General features: G+C 40.6%; 2 protein-coding genes across 3 annotated transcripts in view; one reads left to right on the plus strand and one right to left on the minus strand.

Moving 5' to 3' along the window:
* Nucleotides 1-2489, minus strand: part of LOC102199859 (sushi domain-containing protein 4-like) — a 7249-nt gene extending 4760 nt beyond the window's left edge. The window contains exons 1-3 of the mRNA XM_005742751.1: nucleotides 2458-2489; nucleotides 2022-2113; nucleotides 1279-1420 (exon numbers count right to left, since the gene is read on the minus strand). Of these exons, the coding sequence (XP_005742808.1) occupies nucleotides 1279-1396 (118 nt within the window). The 5' untranslated portion in view covers nucleotides 1397-1420; nucleotides 2022-2113; nucleotides 2458-2489. The remainder of the gene's footprint in view (nucleotides 1-1278; nucleotides 1421-2021; nucleotides 2114-2457) is intronic.
* fsip1 (fibrous sheath interacting protein 1) overlaps nucleotides 2045-24477 on the plus strand; it is a 30296-nt gene continuing 7863 nt past the window's right edge. The window contains exons 1-10 of one of the 2 annotated variants that reach the window (XM_013913291.1): nucleotides 2045-2579; nucleotides 2661-2718; nucleotides 2795-2964; nucleotides 3209-3290; nucleotides 3381-3470; nucleotides 4074-4213; nucleotides 4450-4569; nucleotides 8644-8805; nucleotides 21622-21774; nucleotides 22042-22103. In XM_013913291.1, coding sequence (XP_013768745.1) covers nucleotides 2418-2579; nucleotides 2661-2718; nucleotides 2795-2964; nucleotides 3209-3290; nucleotides 3381-3470; nucleotides 4074-4213; nucleotides 4450-4569; nucleotides 8644-8805; nucleotides 21622-21774; nucleotides 22042-22083 — 1179 coding nt within the window. In that variant the 5' untranslated portion in view covers nucleotides 2045-2417 and the 3' untranslated portion in view covers nucleotides 22084-22103. Of the gene's footprint in view, nucleotides 2580-2660; nucleotides 2719-2794; nucleotides 2965-3208; nucleotides 3291-3380; nucleotides 3471-4073; nucleotides 4214-4449; nucleotides 4570-8643; nucleotides 8806-21621; nucleotides 21775-22041; nucleotides 22104-24477 lie in introns of those variants that run through there. The other variant, XM_005742750.2, reaches the window with a different exon arrangement.

Below are 24477 nucleotides of genomic sequence, written 5' to 3' on the forward strand. Positions count from 1 at the left end.
GTGGCATTGTAAAGTGCTTTGAGGGTGTCGAAAAGTGCTATATAAATGCAATCCATTATTATTATTATTATTATTATTATTATTATTATTATTATTATTAGAATCTCAAATCTAAAAGTAAACTACTGTATGAGGTAAGGCCGCTTCCAGACACACTTTTTCACACCTTTTTGCAATCTTACAAATCTAATTCAAGATGATCACATGAAAACTATTTTCTCGGGATTAACAAAAGAAACAGCTGGACATATTACAAAAGAGGGAGCCAAATATTACAAAACAAACTGAATTATTCCTGCATGACTCACTGGTAATCCTGAACACTATTAAAAAGTACCTCCTAATGATAAAGACTTTTTAACAAATATAAAGGACCTTATAAATGTAGAGCAGAAAGGCTTTTGTTCCAAGAGACTGACTAATCTCAGCTTTCCAGAAAATCAACGTGTCATTACAATCACTCTACTATGGAAGATACCACAACAACAGAGGCAAATTAGGAAAGGTCAGTGGATCACCAAAATCTGTTTAAGCTTTTCAAGACATTCACAATTTAATTAACATATTTATTAATTAACAAGTATCAATATATGATATATGATAACATCAGTCTATACGATCCATTTTTATTTATAAACCTCACCATGAAACTGAAAGGTATAGAGACGTCATGGCTGCCTTTTAATTAGCCATGTACGGGCAGACGTTAGAGGTAATTAATTGATTGCATCCCTGGTGTTATCCAGGTGAAACTTGTGGTGATCCTCTTCAGTGTTGATACATATGAAACCAAATTATTATTTTATTTATTGCCATCATGGCTTGATAACACTTTCATCTGAGGTATAATTGATTTTCTCCTCTTTTTTAAAAAAAACAAACAACAAAAACAACAACAAAAACACAGCTTTGTATCTTTTCCCTCCCGGTCTCAGACATGGTTGAACGGTAGCCATAGCCTCTTTGATTTAAGAAGCGTATACAGAGCCTTTTTAATGTTCCCAATGCAAATTCTTCAAATTGCCTAACAACTCAAGAGTTGAACTAGAAATTTAAGTATAATAATTATGTAGTTGAGCTATAAAGTTAATAGGTATGCTACACAGAGCTGCTTTATTAGGGCTACAACATAATACATCTGATGACATCTACTGTGTAGTAGATGGAGTAGGGCTACTGACTTCTAATATTCACCCATTCAATCTGTGTCTTGATAAACCTAATTTAATAAGTCTATTGTGAGAAAAAGATGTCAACATAGCAAATTCTGTCCCATACCTGACCCCTGCCCAGTGGACACTACAATCAGAAACAGCAGCAACAGGAAGGACCGTTTAGTGGCTGAGGTGTGGGCCCAAAAGGCTTTTGATATTGACTCTATCATTCCATTGCACATCTTCCCCTTCAGAGTCAATTCAACCTGGCAGAATCAGAAAATAACATTATTACAAAACTGTCGATACACAATGCTTTAAAGGTTATCCTCCACAGCCTCTATATACTGACACCTGCTTGGTGCAGGTACACTGCAGAGCTTGGGCAGCTGCCAGCGAAATGGGTGTGATTATGGGGAAGTGCTACAATGACAGCACTGTAAAGATATTGGTATTAGCATCTGGCAGAAGAGCATTAAACAGAGAGCAAAACCAAACACTCGCTTTCATGCGTTAAATATACACTATTTAAGAAGCAATTGCTTCATCTAAATACATACGACAGATAAAATATAACTACGGTGGTTCCGTCTCAGCGATTACACACCCATTTTCACTGTTTCGTTTTTAGCATTCGCAGCTCCCTTTAATAACGTTACAGGACACAAGGCCCGGACAAAAGATGTCATTTTTGCACAAATAGTATAAAATGTTGATAAGTGGGTACCGCTTGTGCTATAGCCAATGAAAAAGTATTATCCGACAAAGTATATCAGCTGATTTCATTGTTACTGTAGTTCAACATTTACCGTTTTAGCTTGCTAATGCTAAATAGACAGAAACTGCTCACTATTAAACGTTACTCACCACTAAAACACGGCCTCGAAACCTCCAACGTCGCACCCTCACAGAGCAGACATGAATAAGCAATATTCCAGCTACGCCGAAAGAATTTAATTCTACAACAGAAACAACAAAATATATGATTTAACGCGCCGAGCGTTACCGCCCCAGCTAAGCGCCAGCTAGCTCCAAGCTTGACCCGCTACGCTAGCTAGCCGCATTGATTGAAGCGTCAGCTGAGCCGCCTAGATTTCGTTCAGTAGCCATAGTAACAAATGTCCATGGCTACCCCGTCAGAGGTGATTGCGTCCTTAGTTACCAAACATTTAGCGGAAAAGTCTTTGCCTGTAGTTAGTTATTTAATGGTTACAAATACACCCTTGTAACTTTAGCATTGAGGCGCTGCTAAAAACACACATTATGGAAATCACCAGAGGCACTTTAGATGACATTTCCCGACCTGCGTCGAGCGAGCAAACAGCTAGCCGCGTGTCCAGCGTATCATTACCTCAAAGTGACAGAATTTGTCCTACAGCTCCATTTTCCCTTGTTGTTTTGCCCAGCGATGCTCCTGATGCTCAGGTAATTAACTAAACACGACATATTAGCATTGTATATGTCATTGGTGTGCATCTCGTAACTTTAGACTACAATTTCCTGTAGATTCCGATCAGCTCTGAAGAGTCTACAGGCCACTCATCAGTCACATGTCCTGGCAAAGGTAATAATTCCACACAGTGTGCTGTGTCGTTGACTTTTATTGACGGTCACTCACTTACAAAAATATTGGACTGCAGATCAGTCTCACGCTGATGCTTCCGAGGGACAGAATGAACATTTTAAACTGCAGAGAGCTATTGAAGAAATTAAAAGACTCGATGAGATACTGTCTGCAAAAATCTTCAAACTAAAAGAAGTCCGGCGACAAAGAAAGGAGTTTCAAGCAAAACTCTGGCAAGAGTTCGAGGTAGACACACCTTTGTATCCATTCTCCTTCCTTGATCAGTTTATTAGACTGTTTTAAAACTAAAATATTTTCATTCTTATCACCTCAAAGTCAGAAGTCGAAGTCAGCTTGATTTTTAAAAACCATATGTACAGCTCATACGCAAGAATTTGAAATTGCAATACTCCCACGGCCCTGAGTGTTAAATTAAAACAATCTAAAAGATTAAAAAAAAAAAATCACCTATATGTGTGTTGATCCTCAGCAGAATAAACCTGGAGGTCACTCTGGATGTGCTCAGGAAGCTTTGAACACAAGGTTGTTTTTGGCTTTGGAAGTACCCGAAGGTAATATTCAGAACAGCAACAAGTGTGTGGGGAACATGCAGTTCATATCATCACTGAGTCACTGATGAAGACTTTCTTATCGCCCTCTAGGAACAGATGAGGACAACAACGTTATACCTGTGTTTGACACTCAGATTCCTGAACATGAGCAGAATGGAAACAACCAGCACTCGGAGCCAAGTGAGCTTGTGGAAAGACTGCAACAGAAAATACGTTCTTGTTTGTGCTTCCAAAATTGTGCACACGATGGCGCCACAGGGTCAGGGAACTTTAGCATGTGATTCTTGCATCACTTCAGCCTGCTGCAGGCATTAATGTGCTAAAGGAAATATTTCCAAGAAATGAATGTATAGCAACTGGCCCTGTGTGACTCATAAACATTTTTCTCTTCAGGATCATGTGCCTTTTTTATGATATTGATTCCCTAAGAAATAAATCTCTTCCCAAAACAGCAGTCAATTCAATGCTAATTGCTCCATTCAAAGATTCTTAGGCAGATTAGCTGCTTGTTATCATAGAGGCCTAAGATGTAGTTAGTAGAGTGTCCTCCTGCCTGCTATGCCACCTTGTAAGAATATTTTTAGTCTACTTCTTTACAAACTACTTATATTTGTATATTTTACTCTGATCACTCTGATTTGAGCAGCTGCAAACTCATCATGTCAATAGGATCACAGAACCACATTTGTAAAATAACATTATCAGATTTAACTGGTTATTAGAGTCTTGACTTACTATTTCAATATTTATCTTCAGAGAGGCATTGCATACTTTCCTTGACAGGTAACCAGAGGCCAGACAGCTTGATCAGATCATTTGAAGAAGATTATGAAGACACTGGGGAAGACCAATTTGAACGCAGCCACTCTGGAGATTCCAAAGGCATGAATAAACAGAAGGACTTTGTCAAGAAAAACATTGAGGTATGTCAAAGTTCAGACTGGGCCAAATGGAGTACTTGGATATATCGCATGACTTAAAGTGAGTCTCTCCACTGTTGGTTTTTCCACTGAGGAAAATATTTGGTCTCTTGTTAAAAAAAACAACAACCCCACCCCCCCCAATAATTTATACATAATAGGACACCACTAAAAAGAAAAGAAATGCCGGGCAAATAATGATTTTTAGTTTCTATCACAAATGTTGTGTTATGCAATAGCTTGTAAATGGCGGAGGAGGTGAAGTGCTTTTGACCCAGGCAGAGAAAAGGCGTCTGGCTGAGCTCCTCCGAGAAATAGATGAAGAGGAAGACGACCCTGCCAGAGGCGCAGACAGCAAGGTAGGCTGACAAGAAGCCCTAACAGGCAACATATGCTGTAGAATGAGTCTCTCTTTTTCAAGTTTCTTTGTACTTACCCTTTGTGTCTCAGAGGCCTTGTGCAATAGCACAGTCGGAGGAGATGATCTCATCAGCTGCCTCCTCTACCAACACGTTGATCCTTTCTGCTTTCTACATATAATAAAACTTATAATTCTTATAATGACCTTTTAATACAATCCCTTCATTTTTTCAATAAACAGTTTCTTTTGTGATATTATACAGTCCTGTAAAAAGGAGCTTTCACAGGACTGTATGCAGCCCTGTACATACAGTACTATAATCCATGAGTTTGGAGAATCGTCTTTACCCATATGGAAAAGAAATAGTAAAAACTTATATGATTTACTCATGAAAGTGGCCACTTTCTCATTACTTTCATATATTGTTTTAGTAAGTATCCAAAACATACAAGTTTCATTATATAATTTTCCAAGGGATCTTATATCTGTTTTCACTCTTGTATGCTTTTCATACACGTTTCACACAAGACAGATACAAACTTTATAAGACTTATATATATCTTTTCCATGTGGGTAGCAGCAAGAATTTGAAGTATTTTTTTCTGTGTGACACTATCAGTCTGTCACATCATTGTGGAGGAATTTTGTTCCACTTTTCCTTAAACTGTTGTTCAGTTCATTAAAGTTTCCATGCAGTTGTTTATTCTCAGCTCTTTTACAGCATTTTAGTTGGCTTGAGGTTCTGACTTTGACCGGGCCTTTGCAACACCTTGAATCTTTTTCTTTTTCAGCCATGCTGTTGTAGATTTGCTGCTGTGTTTGGGGTCATTGTCCTGTTGCATGATCCAGTTTGGGCCTAGTTTAATCTGTCGGACAGATGGCCTCATATTTGACTCTGTGGTTGACTCAATAACACCAAGGTGCCCATGTCCACAAAACAAGCCGAAATCAGCACTCCTCCACCACCATGCTTGACAGTGGGTATGAGGAGGTTTGCGCTGTTATGCTGTTTTTGGTTTGTGGCACCGTGCATTGAGGACAGACATTGCTCCAGAACTACTGGGGACTGTTCAGATGCAGTTTTGCAAACCTAAGCCGTGCTGTCGTGTTTTTTTTTAGCGAACAGAGGCTTTCCTCGCAACCCTGGCAAACAACTCGTGCTTTTTCTCAGAGTACTGGCGCAACCTTTAATGTTTCACATGCTAACTGAGTCCTGTAGAGTCTGAGATGTAGCTTTGGGGGTGGGGTGGGTTTGCTGTAATGTCCACTATAAAGATTGTGGCACTATGATAACACACACATGAATACTACCGACCAGCAAACAGTAAAAACCTCATTTTTTATAGAGGTACTCAGATTTGGTGATGATCAGTTAAGTGAATTTGATTAGCAGCACCTGGCTGTTACTTAGCCCTTAATTCCTATGAAAGCAGTAGTGATGTACTGAGTTTGAAACATTCTTTTTCACATAACTGTAGGTGGAAATATATTATGGTTGTTAAAATTGTTAAATAACTCAGCCACACTTTGCCTCTCAGAAGAGCATATGGGTCAGATATCCATGTTTTAAAGACTGCTTGGCAGCCGACGGGCAGAAGTTTCTGACTTCTGAAAGCGCTTCACATTATGAGCCAGATGTCAAGTGCCACATGTGGTTCACACGGAATGCTCCATGTTATCCATTAGTTTTATAATTATGTTTTCAAAACTATTCCCTCTGCCGTGTTTCAGCACAATCCAGAAGCCAGGATCCCTACAGCTGCACACACTGTGCTGATAGAGCTTAAAGCTAAGAGAATGGACCTTTTGTTTTCCTTTGAGGATTTATCTGAGACCCTGCCACCTGGATTTCTCTGTGAACCCACCCACTCCATTCTAACTTCAAATGATTTTGTTTTCACTTTTAATTTGCCTTAATAACTCTTTTGGCAGCTGTGCGACCAGTTTGAAGTCCGATGAGATGAAACCCTCTGGAATGCAAGAAAAAACACCCTACTTACCTTTAACATGCGGTTCCATTTAGTTCAACACTGACAGCTCTGCATCCGTGGCACAGCTTGCCAAGGTTTTGTAATGTCTCGGTGCTCTATTCGTGATGCTTCTCTTGACTTTTAAAACAGTACTGAAATCATTTTGGTGGCAGATACCAAACTGGGGGAAGCACAGATGCTCTGAGTCTTTTCATTGGCCGCAAGAAGACTTCCTGTTATTGCAAGACATGCTATTATGAATAGCAATAACGTAGCAAGCATATTATTTATGTCACCATGACTCTGGCAGCGAAGTGTTCTTAGTTCTGAGGACTTCACCAAGTTCTTGGTAGAGTCCTTTGGGACACATCAACCAAAATCTGCTGCTTACTGTTTGCCTCACACATTGATTTGGATGTTACTGACTCCTGTTCTCACAAGCTCTACAGTTTTGTGTAACCCGATAAATCAGGAGCAGTCAGTAATCGCAGAACGCGTTTATCCCTTAGGAAAGGCCTTGTGCGAGATCCTTTCACTATATCTGGCTATAGGAAGCACCAAAGCTCTGTCAACACGCAGATTAACTCGGTCTTTATTTATCCATTTTCAGGTCTCTGTTCACATTCCTACACAGAAGCTGGTCCATACTGGAAGCTTCAGAGAGTTCAGTTTGCCCACCTTTACTTGGCAGAGGAAAAAGACGAAAAGCTCTCCATTGTGCCTCTTTTAGGCTCCTTCCATCTTGTATCGCAAATTTGACAGAACACATTAAAATATCTGTCATGATGTGAGTTTTACTCTGGTATTTTTTATTTTGTTGGAAACATCAGTGCTGTTTGTTGGCCACGGCTGGCTGTGTGTACGAATTTTTCCTTGACTTTGATAAATACCTACAGTATCACAATGCAGCTGAAATGGTAACTACTTTCACATGCGCATTTATGCACGTGGCGGGTCAATGAGGAAATCATTAACGAAGAATACATGGGGTAATAATGCCCCGTATTCTTGCACACATCCAACACAGGAAATTTTTGAGTTTTTGAGTGCTTTAATTGTTGAAACTGGTGAGCTTTGAGTTGCTTGGATGGATTTGGGCTTTTCCATACTGCTCCCTTTAAAGGCTTTGTAGATTCCCTCCTCCAGCATTATCTCTTTTTTTTGTGACCACAGATGAAGATTCATTTAATATCAATTAGAGGCTTCATGATCAGACAGAGCTGTGCCCACTGGTCTGGGTTCAGACCTTCAAATCTGACCCCTCTATCAAGTTATTAATGTGAGTTATATATCTGTCAGTGTTATATCTGTATATCAGTGCTGCTCAGTTTAGGGTAAAAGTAAAATTCTGGTCCAAGAGCTTGTTTTTCTTCTTTATCTGTGAATTCCTCTCTTCCATGGTGAGCAGCAGCAGGATTAAATCACTCTATGCTTGATGTTTTTATGCGATGTCTGTCAAAACCTCGCATTCTGTCATGCAATGGAACAAAATGCATGCATGTGAACCAAAAGGACATACGAACCCTGTCTGAAGTCTGGCAGCGAGATATTCTGCCATATCCAAGGAAATAATTGCAGCGACTGAAACAATAGAATGGATCGACATATGAAGCACTAATTTGTGTCATAAAAAAATTACGGGTCTCAGCTTTTACATTTTTGCGTTGTGATGTGTTCCACCTACTTAATAGACCCCAATGTTTGCTGTTTTCTTTTGCCAGTTTTCCTCCAAACCCAGTGTTCAGAGGTTACAGCTGCGTTCTTTGGAGAGTTACGATCCTCTTTGGCATGATAGTCTTATTGCGAGATCTTATCTCACCGCCGCACTGTGATGAGCTCATCATCCACACATTGTTTCCCACGTGAGCCCCACTGGGATAGACAGTTACTCTGAGGAAGATGCATTTGTCAGAGTTTGGCAATCCAGACAAAAATACCAGGACCTAAAGTTGTATCGCTCTCATGTTTTTCCTTTTTTTTTGTACTTTAATATTACAAAGTTGCTAAATAACTAAGTTGGCAGATAATGTTCATCAGTCTCTCATTTAGGTTGCCACATAATAAAGCAGGCTAACACGCACTGGACCTTGTGATTCTTTCAGGAGACCATGTGGGCCGTGTCTGTCCCCACAGTCCAGGGTTACACCCCGGAGCCCTCTGACCTGGAGCAGCTGATTGACATTGACTCCAAAATTGGCCTTCTCCTTCCTGTGGAAGAATTTCACTCTGTGCACAGCTCATACACCAACGTAACCATGTCACAGGTAAGCCAGTGTAGTAGAGCTGTAAGGGCAATTGGGTTTATACTCTATGCTAGACCTCGGAGATCTCACCCCCGTTCACCAGTGGTGGGAAATATTATTGTGCAAGTGCAGAGGCTTTGTCTCATGTTTCCATCCAATTTTCCACATTTCCATGTAAAGAGCATATTACAATGCTTTTCATGCAGTATTAGCTGCTGGCAGATTTTAATGCAAAAAGTTTTCTTACAAACACTACCAGTCAAAAGTTTGGACACAGCTTCTCATTTAAAGGTTTTTCTTTATTTTTATGACTATTTACATTGTAGATTCTCAATGAAGGGATCAAAACTATGAATGCAAAAACTATGAACTATGAACTAACTCAAAGCATGTTTTATATTTTAGATTCTTCTTAATAGCCACCCTTTGCTTTGATTACTGCTTTGCACACTCTTGCTTCATATATTTGATGTCTTCAGTGAGTATCTACAATGTAGAGAGTAGTAAAAATAAAGAAAAACAATTAAATGAGAAGGTGTGTCCAGACTTTTGACTGGTAGTGTATGTTCCTCCCATGTGAGTAAGGGGGACTTGTATGTGCTAAATATGGTATTTATACAGTTAGAATCAAATGCTACCTGCTAACCTTTACCTCTTAAATGCTGTACATTTTCTAAGTTTTGTCTCTGACCTGTACATCACTACAACATCAAATATTCCATTTTTACCGATATTTATAACTGTAAAAAGAATTTTCCAGGCCTCAGTCCTCTATCCTGGCCCAATCCTAGACGTGAGCTCAGTGAGTTATCTCAGGACTTTATATCACTGTGTTTTCAAAGCCAGATGGCATGTGCGTAACCTGTCGGTGGAAAATGATGTTTTTTTGAAGTCAATGTTGAGAACCCAGGGTGCCATTTTCTACTATCACTACTGGATCTAGTCTAGGAAAAACTGCAAACCTTGAATCTCGGTGCTGGAACAACATGCGAAGTACGTATGATATGATGTCCAGAATGTTTATGGCGCCGATCTAATTATTTCACTCTCACACTGTAAGTGTAGTCAATCATATGTGGAAATGGCAGTTTAACCAAGTGTAGCACTTAAAGTTGAGTTGGATGCAGTAATTATTCCACGTCGGTTCATCTATGCACAGCATCTGTCCGGATGATAAACGGATCTATAACCTGGCTGAGTAGAGTGCCAGATGCATACCATCAAAAAAGTCTTTGGCAAAGGTGACACACTGCCTCTTCAAACACCACTGTTTTAAATGGCTAAACTGATACTTAGGTTGAACCATATTATCATTACTCATTACTGTCACTACTCAGTAATCTGGTACTATAAGTAATACCATTCAAAATAAGACGATCCTCTCTCGTGCAAGATTCTCCCCACATGATGTGAACTGGACTTCTGGCCAGTAGTATGAAATCGTGATAATAGTAGACAGCTGGATGTGTCACTTTGTGCAGCCTACTTTCCCTCCCTTCCCACCCCTTTAATCATCTCGCCTGCTCAAAAGAGATCCTGGAAAAGTAACCCCCCCCCCTATCATCCATCCATCATCTGCTCTCCATTAGTGTTGAAATGGCTAATTCAGGCATTCCTTTTCAATTGATGTAAAATGTGAATTGAACAATGACACTCAGATTATGAAAAGCAAATAACCAGTTGAGCAAATGATACATGTTAAACTTCAAAATGCAAAAGTGAAAAATCAAGTGTTTTCTAACCTCAGCTCGCTCCCGTCTTGCTGTTGTGGCGCAGATTAAAAAACAGCCATCCGCAACAATAAATCGCACCAGTGGCTGTAAATCCTTAAGGTGCTCATAAAAGGAAATACGCCTTTGTTTTCAACTTACCTTTCTTCTTAGGCAGCAGCTCCTGAGCTTCTAACCGAAACCATTCGTGTAGCGTGGACCTGCTTGTTTGCCGACTCATTCCAGAGCCGACTGTAATGCACACGACGTTGATATATTAGTTTCAACAACACCGAAAGAGTTTTTTCCCCATTCGTATTAAGTCATGACCTAGATTTCCATGTTTTCCACTGTCTCTTCTTTTCTGGCTGTGTCAGATTGTCACGTTTTACATAGAAGAGGGAGTCATTCTCTCTCGAGCGTGCACTCCCTAATAAAGAATCCGAAGCCTTAAATCTGCGTGTTCCGAACTCTGCGGTGTTCTTTCCCAGTGAGTTGCGATTGATAATCCCTCTTTCATTCCTAGCCACCTTAATAGTAAATTCTCCCTGGCGACACAGCCTCTCTGTTGAGGCTATGAGGGCTGATGGAGTCTGGGAGGCCCGACACCAGCTGGGATGCTGCCACAGAGGAGAGTTGCTCCCCATTAGAATGTAATTTCAGACCTGGTGGAGGTAGAGGAGTGCCAACGTTGCTTTCCTCTTTCATTAGGCATTTCCTTTTCATATTAACACATCCAGCAGTCTTTACTGCATACCGTATAAAGCCTACTGCGAGAGTAAACTACCTCATATATCGCAAATTATCTACTTGTACAATATTTGCACACGAGATTTTAATATCAATGCTTTGAGATTTGATATCACCGAACTTTTTCTGTGTCAGTCATTAGACTGTAATGACTGAATGGTACGCTATTAAGATATCCAAGCACATGTCCATGTATCGGTCCATAAAGCATAGGAAGATTGTTTTTTCAATGCACTGCATTCATCATTGCATTGCTACATGGTGAGTCATGGTGAGGCTTTAGTGGAAAAAGCAGTGTTTTCTTTGCCTCTGGTCATTTATGATGATAGGAAAAAGTTCAGGTAGCTACAAACCACTGAAGACCTGGAGTGAAAGGAAATAAAACACAACTTTAATCACTGTTTCCCTTGGACACTGTCAGTTTTGGGCTTATGACAGCACCGATCCCTTTGCATTCTTCACTCTGCTCCCCTTTTCTCAGGCTTCAGATGAAATAGCCTCGCTGTCATTAAAAACATCTGTTGGGTTGCAGAATTAATGTACAATACACCCTCCTACTGTACCACTGTGTGGTAATGCCTGCACCACCCACAGCTCGAGGCCAGCAGAGACGATTCTGTCATGAGAAGTAGCTGCTATTGGGTGTTCGGTGACATGGGTGTGTATGAGTTCTTTACATCAGAATTACATATGTCATCCTTTCAAATCTGGCTTTTTTTTGAATGTCTGGTTGCAATAAAAATTAACATTTTATGCTGTCATGGTTTTCAGTCTTGGTTTTCAATCAGTGTCACAGTTTATGTGCTCTGAAAGCCCCAAAAGCTTCTTCTGTATTTGAAGTGCAAGTCCAGCTGTGTTTTTGTTGTGCACCGGTCAGCTATATTTTGATGTAAGAGCATGAGGTCACTTAGTCACACTGTGTGGTTGCTGATGAGTGCCCATAATTCTAACTGTAACAAATGTTAAGTGGGAGACCAGAGTCCTGGGCAGAAAACGCCCTTTTGACTAACAGTTTGCAAACGTATCTTATTCAGTTCATTCATATAATTAAAGCTGTGGTAAAGATTCGTTTATATATATATATAAATATATATACTGCTCAAAAATAGATAGAGAAACACTTTTCAGAGTATAGACTCACGTTTGTTCAACTTCGAAGATATTGATGTGGTCAGTTAATAAACAAGGCATTGTTGTTAATTAGTTTAAGCTGCTTTTGTGTTAATGAAACCCCCCAAAACAGGGATTGTTTTACAGACCACTGAAGTTTTTTACTTCCTCATCTTTTCTGATTGTTTTTTCACTAGTTGTGTTTTGGGCTAGGGTCAGTGTCACTACTGGTAGCATGAGGTGATGTCTGGATCCTACAGAGGTTACACAGGTAGCTTAGCTCCTGCAGAATGTCACATCAGTATGTGCCATTGGCAGAAGGTTTGCTGTGTCTTCCAGCACCGTCTCAAGAGCATGGACGAGATTACAGACAGTCACTTTAGGAGAGCTGGACAGGGCTGTAGAAGGTCTTTAATCCATCAGGAGGACCAGTATCTGATCCTTTGTGCAAGGAGGAAAAGGATGAGTACTGCCAGTACTGAGTACTGCTTCTAATGGGGCCTGTGCTCGCTGATCAGTACTGTAAAGCCTGATTGGAATATGAAGTAGAATACCACGTTTGGGATTTTTATAGATGAGAGCAGGTTCACCCTGACCACATGTGACAGATGTGAAAGAGTCTGGAAAAGTCATGGAGAACGTTACGCTGCCTGTAACATCGTTTAGTACGGCCGATTTGGTGGTGAGTTAGTGATCGTCTGGGATATCCATGCAGGGATGCACAGATCTCTACAGGCTAGGCAACGGCACCCAGAATTATTCTTTTTAATGTTTTTTTTTCAGCTCTTCGCCCACCCCACAGGGTGCTGAGGATGTGTGTGGATTTTTCCCCCTGTTTTAATGCCAGACTGCCATTAAAACAGGATGAAATCCTTTAACTGCCATCTCCAGCACTCCCACCTGTCTTTTTGTTAGTGTCTATAAATCATATACCATAGCAGGTCTCAGTGCCACGTTGGAAACCTTTCCTTTTGCTCCTGCTGCTATTCTTCTGTCACAAATCACCCCTGAGACTCCACCTGCATGCACTCTCTTCTTCACCTCTCTTTTGCACCCTGTGTTGCTTTGAATGGTTGATCCCAGATATTTCATCTCATCCACCTTCACTACCTTTACTGCGTGAATCTTCGCTGGTGCACCCCTCATTCACACGCATATCATTCCTCTTCTCTCCAGAGCATACCTTCACCTCCCCAGGCTCTCTTCCTACCTGCTCCCTACCCTAGCAATTTCATATGTAAATAATGAAAATGGGGAGCGTCTTTTCATAGCTAAATAGAGTGGAAATCAATAATAAAAATAAACATACTTTCACACTGCTATTTAAATCCAAAAAAAGAAGACATATGCACATTTCCGCCTATCTGTCGACTCATAGTTTGAATCTTCACAGAGATTTAAGCATCATGTAGTACACTTTTAAAACAAAAACATAACTATTAGGTGAAAAATATTGTGTAAAATAATAATAAAAAATATGTTTCTTGTTAATAGTGATGACAGTTGGAAAACAAAAAGGACGATGTATCCTCAGAACTCAGGAAGAAACGGTCCTCCCTGGAATACGATGTCATGTCCCCGCTGAAATATGGAAGATATGCTAACTCGCAACAGAAAACAATGTGACAGTGTTTTCTTTTTAATCATTAACAGCAGTTGAACTTTGGTATTCATCACACTGGTAACCTTTCTTTCCTTTTCTTTGAATAGGTTTATGAAACATCTAATACGAGTTTTGGCTGGACAGCTGGTCAGAGCTGAGGTGTCAGTGTTGTCGTGTGGCACGCCGGGTGTTTTTCACAAGGTTAACTTGGCTAAAAAGCACAGACTCCACACCCTTCCCCACCCTATAATTCCCGCGAGACCCAGTTTATTGTCTTCTTATAAACGCCTCTCCCGCTGGTGTTCTCCACACCAGCAGTCGTGTTAAGTGGTGTAGAGAGGTTTTTCCTTGTCATGGTTCAGATCTGACTGTTCCACTCATTATGGCCCTCGATGGTGGGTAACTTAGTCGCACAGACATCTGTTAACAATTAGCAAAGCTTTAAATATCTGCTGATCTCCTGTCTTTATGATCCAAATCACAACCTGCTATCCTTTGCATTTTAGTACACGGGGTAGAGCTAACCGTATCTTTAAGGAATAATTCCACATTTTGGAAAAAATATACTTAAAATGATATCATAAACTTCACAGGGTTGTATTGCCTTGTCAATTCTCACAGTCTTTCATTTTTATTATTGATATAAAAAAAAGTCCACTCAATGTGTAATGTTAGCAGCTGAACTATAGGCCAGATATTGCCTGACAGTGCACAGCATTGATGGACAAGAAGTGCAAAAAGATGCTTGGATGCGTTTCTTCTCCAGATGCTTCTGATAAATATTGAAAGTGGCCTGCTTCTTAAGCTCTGTGTTCACATCCATCTCAACTGTGTCATTATTTGGAAGAGAGTTAAACTACCTTTTGTTAGCAAAGTGGGGCTGAGTGGAGACACTTTTATGAGCAGTGTCTCTTAATAGTAGAATCAGACTGTGAAGCATTTTCGATGGTTTAAAGGGATTGTGAATGCAAATGTTTCTTTAGTGACCTGAGGCAGTGAAATTTCACACAGGTTATTGTTCTCTGATTATTCTCTGGATAATGCTGAGTTGTTGTGAACACACAGGTGCTGTGTGTGTGTTTTCTTTAAACCCGTTTCACATTTAACATCCTTTTTGGACTGCCAGGAGGTTAAGATCTATGCAGCAGTGATTGCTACGGACCACCCTCAATACTAAAAGAGAAAGCAACTATAAAATCCAGATGACCCACAAGTGAATCTTCTAATACTTTAGGAATGCTCACCAATCACCGAGTTATCTACAGGGATCCAAAGTACTGATGGGAAAACATGACCTCAGGAGGGGAAAATGACAGCTTGGATACAAACAAATTTTGGTATCTGGGACATTTTTAAGATTGTGATATACAAACCCTGACACTGTTTCTTAGGGTGCAGATTTGTGGCATAACTTTACAGAGGAGGGAGGAGTGGTTTCAAGAGGTAAAAATACGCCTCTGTGCGTGGCGAGTGGTGCAAAAACATGCACATTTGTTTGCATTACCTTGCTTCCCTGAGTGTCAGCTCCTAATGGGTATTATATACAGGCTGTGTATACCATACAGCGGTGTTGCAGAATCTCTGATTGAGAAATTGACACATGACTGCAGGTCATAGCTGGGTAAGAACGAGAAAGAAACAGGGAAAAGTGAAAACGCTCTTCTATAGCTACTGAACAGCTTGCTCCTGAGCTCTCACAGGGAGTGCTCGTGGCAAGGCATGCGGACAGGCCTTGGCAGGTAGCCTGGGTCCACGTGGCACAGCTTGAGCTCCTTCTATGCTTCAGATTAAAAAAAAGAAAGATTCAGTGTGAGTGAAAACAGAGAAACGCAGAGGAAAGAGAAGTGCGCTGTCCTGAACAACAGCAGACATCTTTGCGTGAGTCAGCACGGCTGGCCTTCTTTTATCATCACAGCACGGCCCCTGTGCAGTGCATAGCCACAGGGCATTAACAAGTCAAACACAAGGGGGAGAATATTTTCCAATCAACAGGAATCAGTTTCTACAGCGTTACCAGGAGTCAAACTGAGCGGTCAGTAATCAACCTTCCAACAGAATCCCAAGTCATAGTGGAAAATATATTGGAGTTTTGTATGGGGCTTCTGTCAAACTGTGTTTTATTATAATGAAAAGTGTTTCTTGGATTTGGATGCGAATAACATTCCTTCAGAGTACTGAAGTCAACCACTAAGCACAGTCTGAAAAAAGCCCCGCAGCATATTGTAGATTTGAAACAAATAACTCAAGTTTTAAGGCTGGAAAGGATACCGATTATTGCAGGGCTACTGCAATTAACTGCAATCGATTGTTTAATAAACTGGTAGCTCAAAGTATAACAAAAGCAGGCTGTTTCCATTATATATGCAGCCTGTTTTCTTTAATGACCGAGTGACTTAATGTGACCAACAGGCACTTTTAATATAACAAAGACCCAGAGAATCAAGCCCAGTGAACCACTGCATGCTTGAACAAACTGCTGTTACAAACGCTGGCCTGTGTTCACATCACATAATTGTTTTCCAAAGAAAAAACGTATTTTTCTTCTGTTTGCGTAACTCTTTGCAGTATATGTAGAAAAATATCCAGAAGTCGTCATTTTCCTGTGAACTTTGCTCGAGAGACCACACATCGTACCAATTAGTTTATTTGGCATGTGCGGTAGCTTTTATGATTTTACTTTTGACACTTCCTTGGATTTCCTGCCTCGGAGCATGTGTCACTGTTTAGCTTGTCTTGAAAGTGTGAACAAGGTCATCAAGCTGTCGCATTGGTTTTGGTCAGGCTTAAGACTCCTCCTTAATATCTATAACGTACTACGAAGGAAGCTGAAGTAACCGCTGGGCTGGTATGTGCTATTACTACGTAATAACATATGCTCGTCACTGTAGGCTGCAGCAGAGCACTGATGCGTGATGACGACCGAAATATTTGTTTTGTTTTCATGAGATGCATCTGAGAATGAGACCGGTCTGCCAATCTTACTGGCTCCCTTTGCTATTAAAGCTAATATGATTGACGTTATTTAATAAAATGCTGCTTTAATGGGAACATCAGTATGTAGCACATTCAGTATTTCTGAGTGTTGGGCATCCAAGATTTGTTTTGAATTAATTTGAAGCGAAGCTTTTGGCACAAAAAGCCCCCCGCTATTTTTCTTGTTTTGTCACTTTGGACAACAGCGGGTCATCCATCAAACGCTGCAGCTGGTTCACACTCAAACACCGTGACAACGTCTGGATGGAATGTAATGCTTCTAATAGAGATCATAAAGCTGATCACGGGATATTAAAAATCAATTAGTGAACGTGAAAAGCACGCCTGGTTTGAGTTATCTGAAAGTCATACAAGCAGCATAACCGTAATAACCGTGGTTACGCTTCTTATTTTATACTCTGGCAAGAAAAAAAGTATGTGAACTGTGAGGTAAAACAAGGGCAGCTTCTCAGTCGACACGATATCATGCATGAATGACTGTTTTTCTTTTCTTCTTAATAACATTTATTTTGAATTCAAGATGTTTCAGTTTGTGACACCAGAGCAAAGTTCGAAGCAGTCAATTCACATTTCAGCGATTGGCAGACCTACTTTTCTGTATGAAGCTAATTATGTTTGACATGTTTTTCATGCTCAAACGAGACATATCCAGGTTTTTGAGGCCTCCCAGCAATTCTGTGACCCAGATAGGTGATGTGATTATTGGAGATCTAGTACATCCTGTCAAGTAGTTACTCCAAAAAGGACAATTACCACATTTCTTTGTGTTGTTCAGATAAACACTACCTCACTCTCTCTTCCCTGTTCTTTTTGGAAGTCACTCTCAGTCACATACTGAGTTAAAGCTATCAAGCATTTAAGAAGAAGACGCACAAATGCGGCACAAAACAGTAGAGCAATAGCTGGAGTATGCTAAGGTCAATGCACAAATCCTTCATTCTCTTCCAAGAGGTGATTACTACTGTTTAACTGGCACAAGAGCAAATGGTAATTGACTGTTAATGCTTGCCAATGTCCTGGAAAATGAACTAAACTTGTTGTGCTCGTTTATCATAAGTGCCTAATCTATTATATTTTTAGAAACATTGCTGGAAAAGTAAGGCAATTAATAGACTGTAATCCACTGACTCTTTGATGGAACACACATGAACCAGCTTATTGCACACATTTTTCACATGTTCCTCATCAAAGCAACAATATACAGAGGTCAGTAAAGGTACTGTAAGGAATTTTTTGAGGTTGTTTAATAGAAAAAAGGTATCAAATACTCAGAAATATCCATTCATTAGTGCGTGATTACATTTTCCAACTAAGAGCGGACGAGATGGTCATTGCCTCTGCGCCTAATCGTGTTTTATGTATGTGGTTACATATATTGTACGCTTTGTAATCAAAATCACAAATGGCTCTTTTAAAATATATCTGTCCATTTAACATTTGTACACGTAAGATATTGTCATCTCTTTCTCATTATGTCTTTCTCCTCCACCAGTGCTCTACTCACTCGTTTCCATCTATCCTCGTCCTCCTCACATTCAGCGTCATCTTCTGAACTGAAATCAGGGCTGTGACACACAGAGTCGGGGATAAACATGCTTATTTATTCCTGATATTGTTACAGTTAATTATTGTCAGCTGTTCGCCTCCAGACAGCTAAACAACAGCAGCTGGTTATAAGCTAATATCGTGCCAACTAACGTTAGGCTCAAGTATCCTAAAAATCCCACTTCGCACATCATATGAAAGTTTAAAGAAGTCACCTAACGCCAACTAACAGCAGGTAACAGTTGCAAAAAGTTTAGGATATCCTCAACAACTCATCTCATTCTTGCTGCCAGAAGTGAGCTTGAATATTTACAGTCTCTTCCAGAGGAAATACAGGTGGACACCCAGCATATTGACAGCTGAGGTACACGGCTCAGTGATGGCTTGTACTCACTACAAATAAATGGTGGACAGAGTTGTTTGTCCTATAGTGGTCACTATAGTTAGGTTCATGCACTTAGGGGGAAACAGGATGGGAAAGAAAACAGAATTCAGTTGACTGCAATCTGCAACCTACTGACATCTAGTGGTGAGATTTTACACACTGGAACTTTAAAGTTTCCAGCAAAAACTATTTTACTTGGCACTTCATTTTTTAGAATTACAACTGATGCTGTATGTCCAGATGGACCATGCGCAACCAACTCACGCTCATATTAATCAATATAATGAACCCTTACTGTAATTTCAGCATATCGTTAGCTTCATAGCATAAGTGCCTAAGTCATTTTTTTGTGATGACATAGGCAGACGGACAGGATGATGCAGCAGTGGTAGGGGAGTAAAGTTAGGCAAAAATCTCAATTTGACCAAAAAATGACTTAGGCACTTATGCTATGAAGCTAACGATATGTATTATGAACAGAACATACAGTTAACACGAGGGGGAAATAAGCTACAGGTCCTAGAGCTGTTTTGATATCATGTGTATATATATGTGTGTGTGTGTGTGTGTGTGTGTATATATAGGTATAGTCTCATTTTTTTCAGCTGAGCTCGAGTGGCCAGTCAAGGAACTGGAGTTTTTATTAACACTTAGTATTATTAATACTCACAGTGTGAAACAAACTACGTAAACATCCTAGATTATCTTCTATCATCTGTTTTCTGTTAGCTGTTACCATGAGAGAAGATCCTTGACCAATGGACAGATTAGAAGAGTTTAAAAGATAATCTTTTGTGTGGAGATGCCCATCCTATCTGTCAGAAGGTGAGAGGTAAAGTACACCCTAGACAGGTAACCAGCTCATCACAGGGACAACACAAGACAATGAGACACTCGTCATTCACGTCACAATCACACCTATAGCCATTTTAGATTACCAGCTGCCTTAAACATGTCTTTGGACTGCAGGAGAACAAGCAAGCTTCTCTCATAAAGGACACAGCAGATCAGGAGGTTCCACAAAACAACCTTCGTGCTGTGCCTTGAATACAAAGTAAGTATTTTATAGGGTGTTAATTTAGTCAGAGGGTGTTGGTTAAGTTTGAAAATCTGTAGCAAGTCACTTGAACTGGCCAGTAATGGCTTATTTTATTGTTAAACTTTCGCAGACAGTTTTGAAGTTTGCAGCCTGTATGGCAGCTGTGCCCTGCATGTTTGCAGTCCTATAGTAAAAAGTAGGACAGCTGTCGTTTCCAAATTAAATAAACTGTTTCTCCCAAAGATTTGGGCTTTTTTAGCAACATGCATTTAGTGGTGTGATGATGAGGGTAAAGCTAGACTTTAATTTTTATTTTTCCTGGTTGGAATGCTGTATCTCTCACTCTGGTGCGTGACAGGAGTCTGATCCCATCGTGGTCCTCGCTTTTGTAGTCTAGGATGACTGAGTCTGAACCGAAGGGCTCTAGTGACAACCACTTAAAAGAGACTTCAGATAGAAGCTGTCATTATTTCCTTATAAGGACACAGAGGGCACGGCTAGGTGAGGCCACACACACTTTGGAACATTTAGGAGATATTCGCTTTTGCCAAGTCTTGAGTATTAAAGTGCAGTCATATCACTAATTTCCAAAAAATCTGTGTAAATGCAATGCACAATATTAGCTGAATAGGCATGTCTGTTTGGCTTATTGACAAGGGAAGAGGCATTTATTCAGCACCCCCTCCAACCCCGGCTTAAACTAAGATTACATCCCACCATAAATGTGTCATAACAGATTTAGTAGCTCAGTGTTTAAGTTCATAATTTCTTCTGGGCCTCCCTGTCTTCACCAACCTACTATTTCGGTGTATGCGAGTCCCTATTGAGATGTCAACAATTTTATGAAATGTCCATCAATTTCAACGTTATTAGATCATACACACGCCCGCCTGCCATCCGGACTAACCGAGAGATTTTAACCACACGGTGCTGGACGAACACTGCGAAACAGTCGTGCGGTTGGCAACGTCCACACAGACCCAACAATTTTTGTTTTAAACCTAGCTGCATGCTTTTATGGAGAAGCTGTTTATTTTTAGAGGTTAAAACGCGACTCTAGCGGAGGTCACGTACCGGACAGTGTCTACAGCATTTTTCATGTTTGCATTATTACTTATGAAGGCGTAAGAGGCGGGCAGGGTCTCTTTTCTTTTTCTTTTTTTAAGTGCCAACTGTTTTTCAAATACTGATGCTGATGTAGGATGACAGACTCATGATTTACAAAGAATCTGACATATATTCAGTGGCTTTAAAGAGGCTCTCTTTTGGTCTCTGTGCACGATACAAAGAGAATGGTGCACGCTTTGGTCGGGAAAGACAGACCTCCAACTTATCAGCTATCTGTTGATAATCCTCCAAGCGTGACTCCTATTTCCTCCTGACCCATTTTCAGGGTTTGTTTTGGATGAGAGTGGGGTTCATGTGTCAGTGCACGTGGATGCCACAAACGGGTGATTTATGTTTGACCCCCGTTTGGACTTTTTCAGGTCTTTGTAATGAGTTCCGGGTTTTACTCCTCGTCTGTAGGAGTATGGAAAGCTTTCACAGGAATTAATTGTGGTGAACTGCTATGTGCTTTTATCACCATTTAAATGCTTCCAAGTGACAGCCAGAAGCCGCGAGCACAACTCTAGGAGAGCACCCACGGGAGATGAGGTGTTTCTTCCCCCCGTGAGAACCTCTCGTGTCTGTTGTGTATCAGGGCCTTGGCTCGGAGGTTAGTTGGAAGTGCGATGGGGACCCGCAGCCAGGAGAGAAGGTCCTGCAGGATATAAAGGAGAGGAGAGGGCAGGAGAGGCGGCTCCAAGAGATCCAACGGCAGCTGGAGCTCCTGGGTCAAAGCCAAGAGATGACTGTGAGTTCAAAGCAGCTACACACTCACGAGAAAACACATGCTCATGCGCACCCAAATACTTGCATACACACAATATGACTGTGTTGTGTGCATCATAATGCTCCACAGCGTTCATCTGTAGACACGTGTGTAACAAATTATTACAAGCATACAGCTCATTCTCTGTCATTCTTAGAGTGAGAAGATGAAATCACATGCAACATTCGTGTCTCTGCAGACCCATAATTTTTCCTCTTTTTCCCTCATTTCACTTCTCTCTCTTTTCAGTTTACAGTCTCATGTCTGGTTTATACCGATGATAAATCTTGATGCATGGTTTTGATCAGAAGGCCAGGATGGTCATTTTCTCCACTGATAGCCTTTTTGTCCTCCTCCACGTTTAATTGCTTTCTCGCGATCTTTGCCAAGATTCAGTGTCTTCGCTCCACAGTGTTCCCTAGAAACCATTGAGCACCGTCTGATCTTAGGAGTCTGCAGAGTTACAACCAGAGGACTGTCACTAAAGGCACAATGCAAGAATGTTCCAAGAACAAAGGTGGACGAGCCTGATTTCTGCTCTCTCTGGCTCTTATGACTTTAAATTTTCTGTTAGATAAAAGGAAAACATCAGGGTTAATACATTTATTTGTTAGACTTTGTTGGTGTTAAAAGGGAAGCTCCTGCTGCTGTTTATGGAATTCTTTTCATCAGTTCTCACACTGATGAATCACAGCGTGATGTATATTCAGTATGCCTAATTTAAACATAAAAGATGGGCATTTCTCTGACAAATAGTGAGGTAAAAAAACCACCGAGCGGCAGCCACACCCTCACATCACACGGCATCACGCCATGCAACTGAGGCCTATTCCTGGCCTAATTAAGGAGAGACAAGTGGAATTTTGTTGCTAATTAAGCCGAGCTCCATTCGAGGAAAACCGTTCTTTCATCGTGATTCCAAAACATCAAACCCACCAGTCCCTTAACTACTGGTGCTGCAACACACTCTTTGCGTTTGACCATGTGTCACTGCATTTTTATATAGTGTGACTAAATGAGTGAACCCAGCGAGTGACTTCAATGTAAACAGCAGCCTCACGGTGTATATATTTTTAGTGCCACGGGCCTTGTTTTGTGGCTAGAAAAAGATTTATTTGTACAGATTTTGTCTGGGAGGGCATACTTAACCAGTCTCACACAGCTGCAGTATACTCATAAAGTTGATTTGTATAACATACATAACTCAGAGACTCCCACAAGACTTTTGGGCCTCCACGTTGGGTGACAGCCATCCCCAGAGGGATAATGTTATGCATATATCCCAAGATCCCATTCTTGTGAAGACGGAATGCCGTGAATGCCTTCGGGACAAATATTCACTTGAGCACTGTAATGATTTCAATAGATCTGTGTGTAAGCCATAGAACCAAAGGCTGTATTTCCAGTTACACCGACTGTCTGCTAGCTATGCAGTGTTTCTGTGTAGTTTTCTATTGGATTAAAAATGTGATAAGAAGAAATCTATCCATCCATACATCCATCTGTTTTCTTCTGCTTATCCAATTCAGGGTTGTGGGTGAGACTGGAGTCTAAACCAGCAGCCATACATCCTGGACAGGTGGCCAATTTCTCACAGGGCCAGCACAGAAACAGACAACCATTTACATTTATAGCAAAGGAATCACCAGTTAACCCAACCCCTCTAACCTCAACTAACCTCTTCCTCTAACCTGGGGAGAGCCCACACAGACACGGGGAGAGCATGCAATCCAAACAGAAAGGCTTTGACCTTCTTGCTGTGAGGCAACCACTACGCTTCTTACCTTGTTGGTGCAAAAATATTATTTTATGCCTGTCGAACTGTGTTATCTTTGGCATTTTTCATAGACTCGACTAAGGAAAGGAGAACAAATGATATGCTTTAGCAACAGGTTGCTAGTAACAAAGTGCCTAAAGATACAAATGGGTTTCTCTGTTATGTGTAAACACAACAGTGGTTCATCCCTTGGGTCGAGTGCCTTTTTTATGCTTGAGTGATTCATATGTCAGTGTTAAGTGGCTTAAAAAACATGTATGGAAAAAAAGTAAAATGGTACAAGGACTGGACTGAAAATGAGAGAAGAAAAGAAAAACTTCAGAGAGTCTGGTGAACCACTGCTTAAGAGCACTTTAAAAAAAATTCCTGTTATTGAGTTTGACCAAATTCAAGTGTGTGATTAAAGGAGAAGTTAGGAAGGTGAAGTATTAGGTTTTTCGTAGCTATTTACTTAAACATGCTTGAAATACGGTAAAACAAAGATATCTTAAAATAGCAGATTTGACGAGGTTAACAAGCCTATTTTTCTGAAGAAACTGTGTGATGCTCGACAGTTGATCTGGTGCTCGTTTTCCTGCAGCCTGTTTTGGCTGCCTTCCTAAATCTACAGCAAAAGGAAGGACATCTCAGCATTTACTGTAAAACAGGATAGTTCCAGCCCAACGGTCTTGTTTTAATCAGGCCAACACTATCAGTCATACTTCCTCACTTACAGCAGTTTGTTATTACCTCATTATTTCTAGCATTTATCGGAACAGCAGTCTAGGTTAAAAAAAATAATAATAAATTGACTTATCTGGATCTGAATCTCAAAATCAATTATCTGTCTCTATGCATGCTTCACCACTTTCCTCACTTCACTGCATCCACAGCTGATGGCTGTTAGCTGCTAGCTTATCTCCCTCATC

Source organism: Pundamilia nyererei, unplaced genomic scaffold, assembly GCF_000239375.1.
Source record: "Pundamilia nyererei isolate P.nyererei 1_Seehausen unplaced genomic scaffold, PunNye1.0 scaffold00123, whole genome shotgun sequence".
NCBI classification, from domain to species: domain Eukaryota; kingdom Metazoa; phylum Chordata; class Actinopteri; order Cichliformes; family Cichlidae; genus Pundamilia; species Pundamilia nyererei.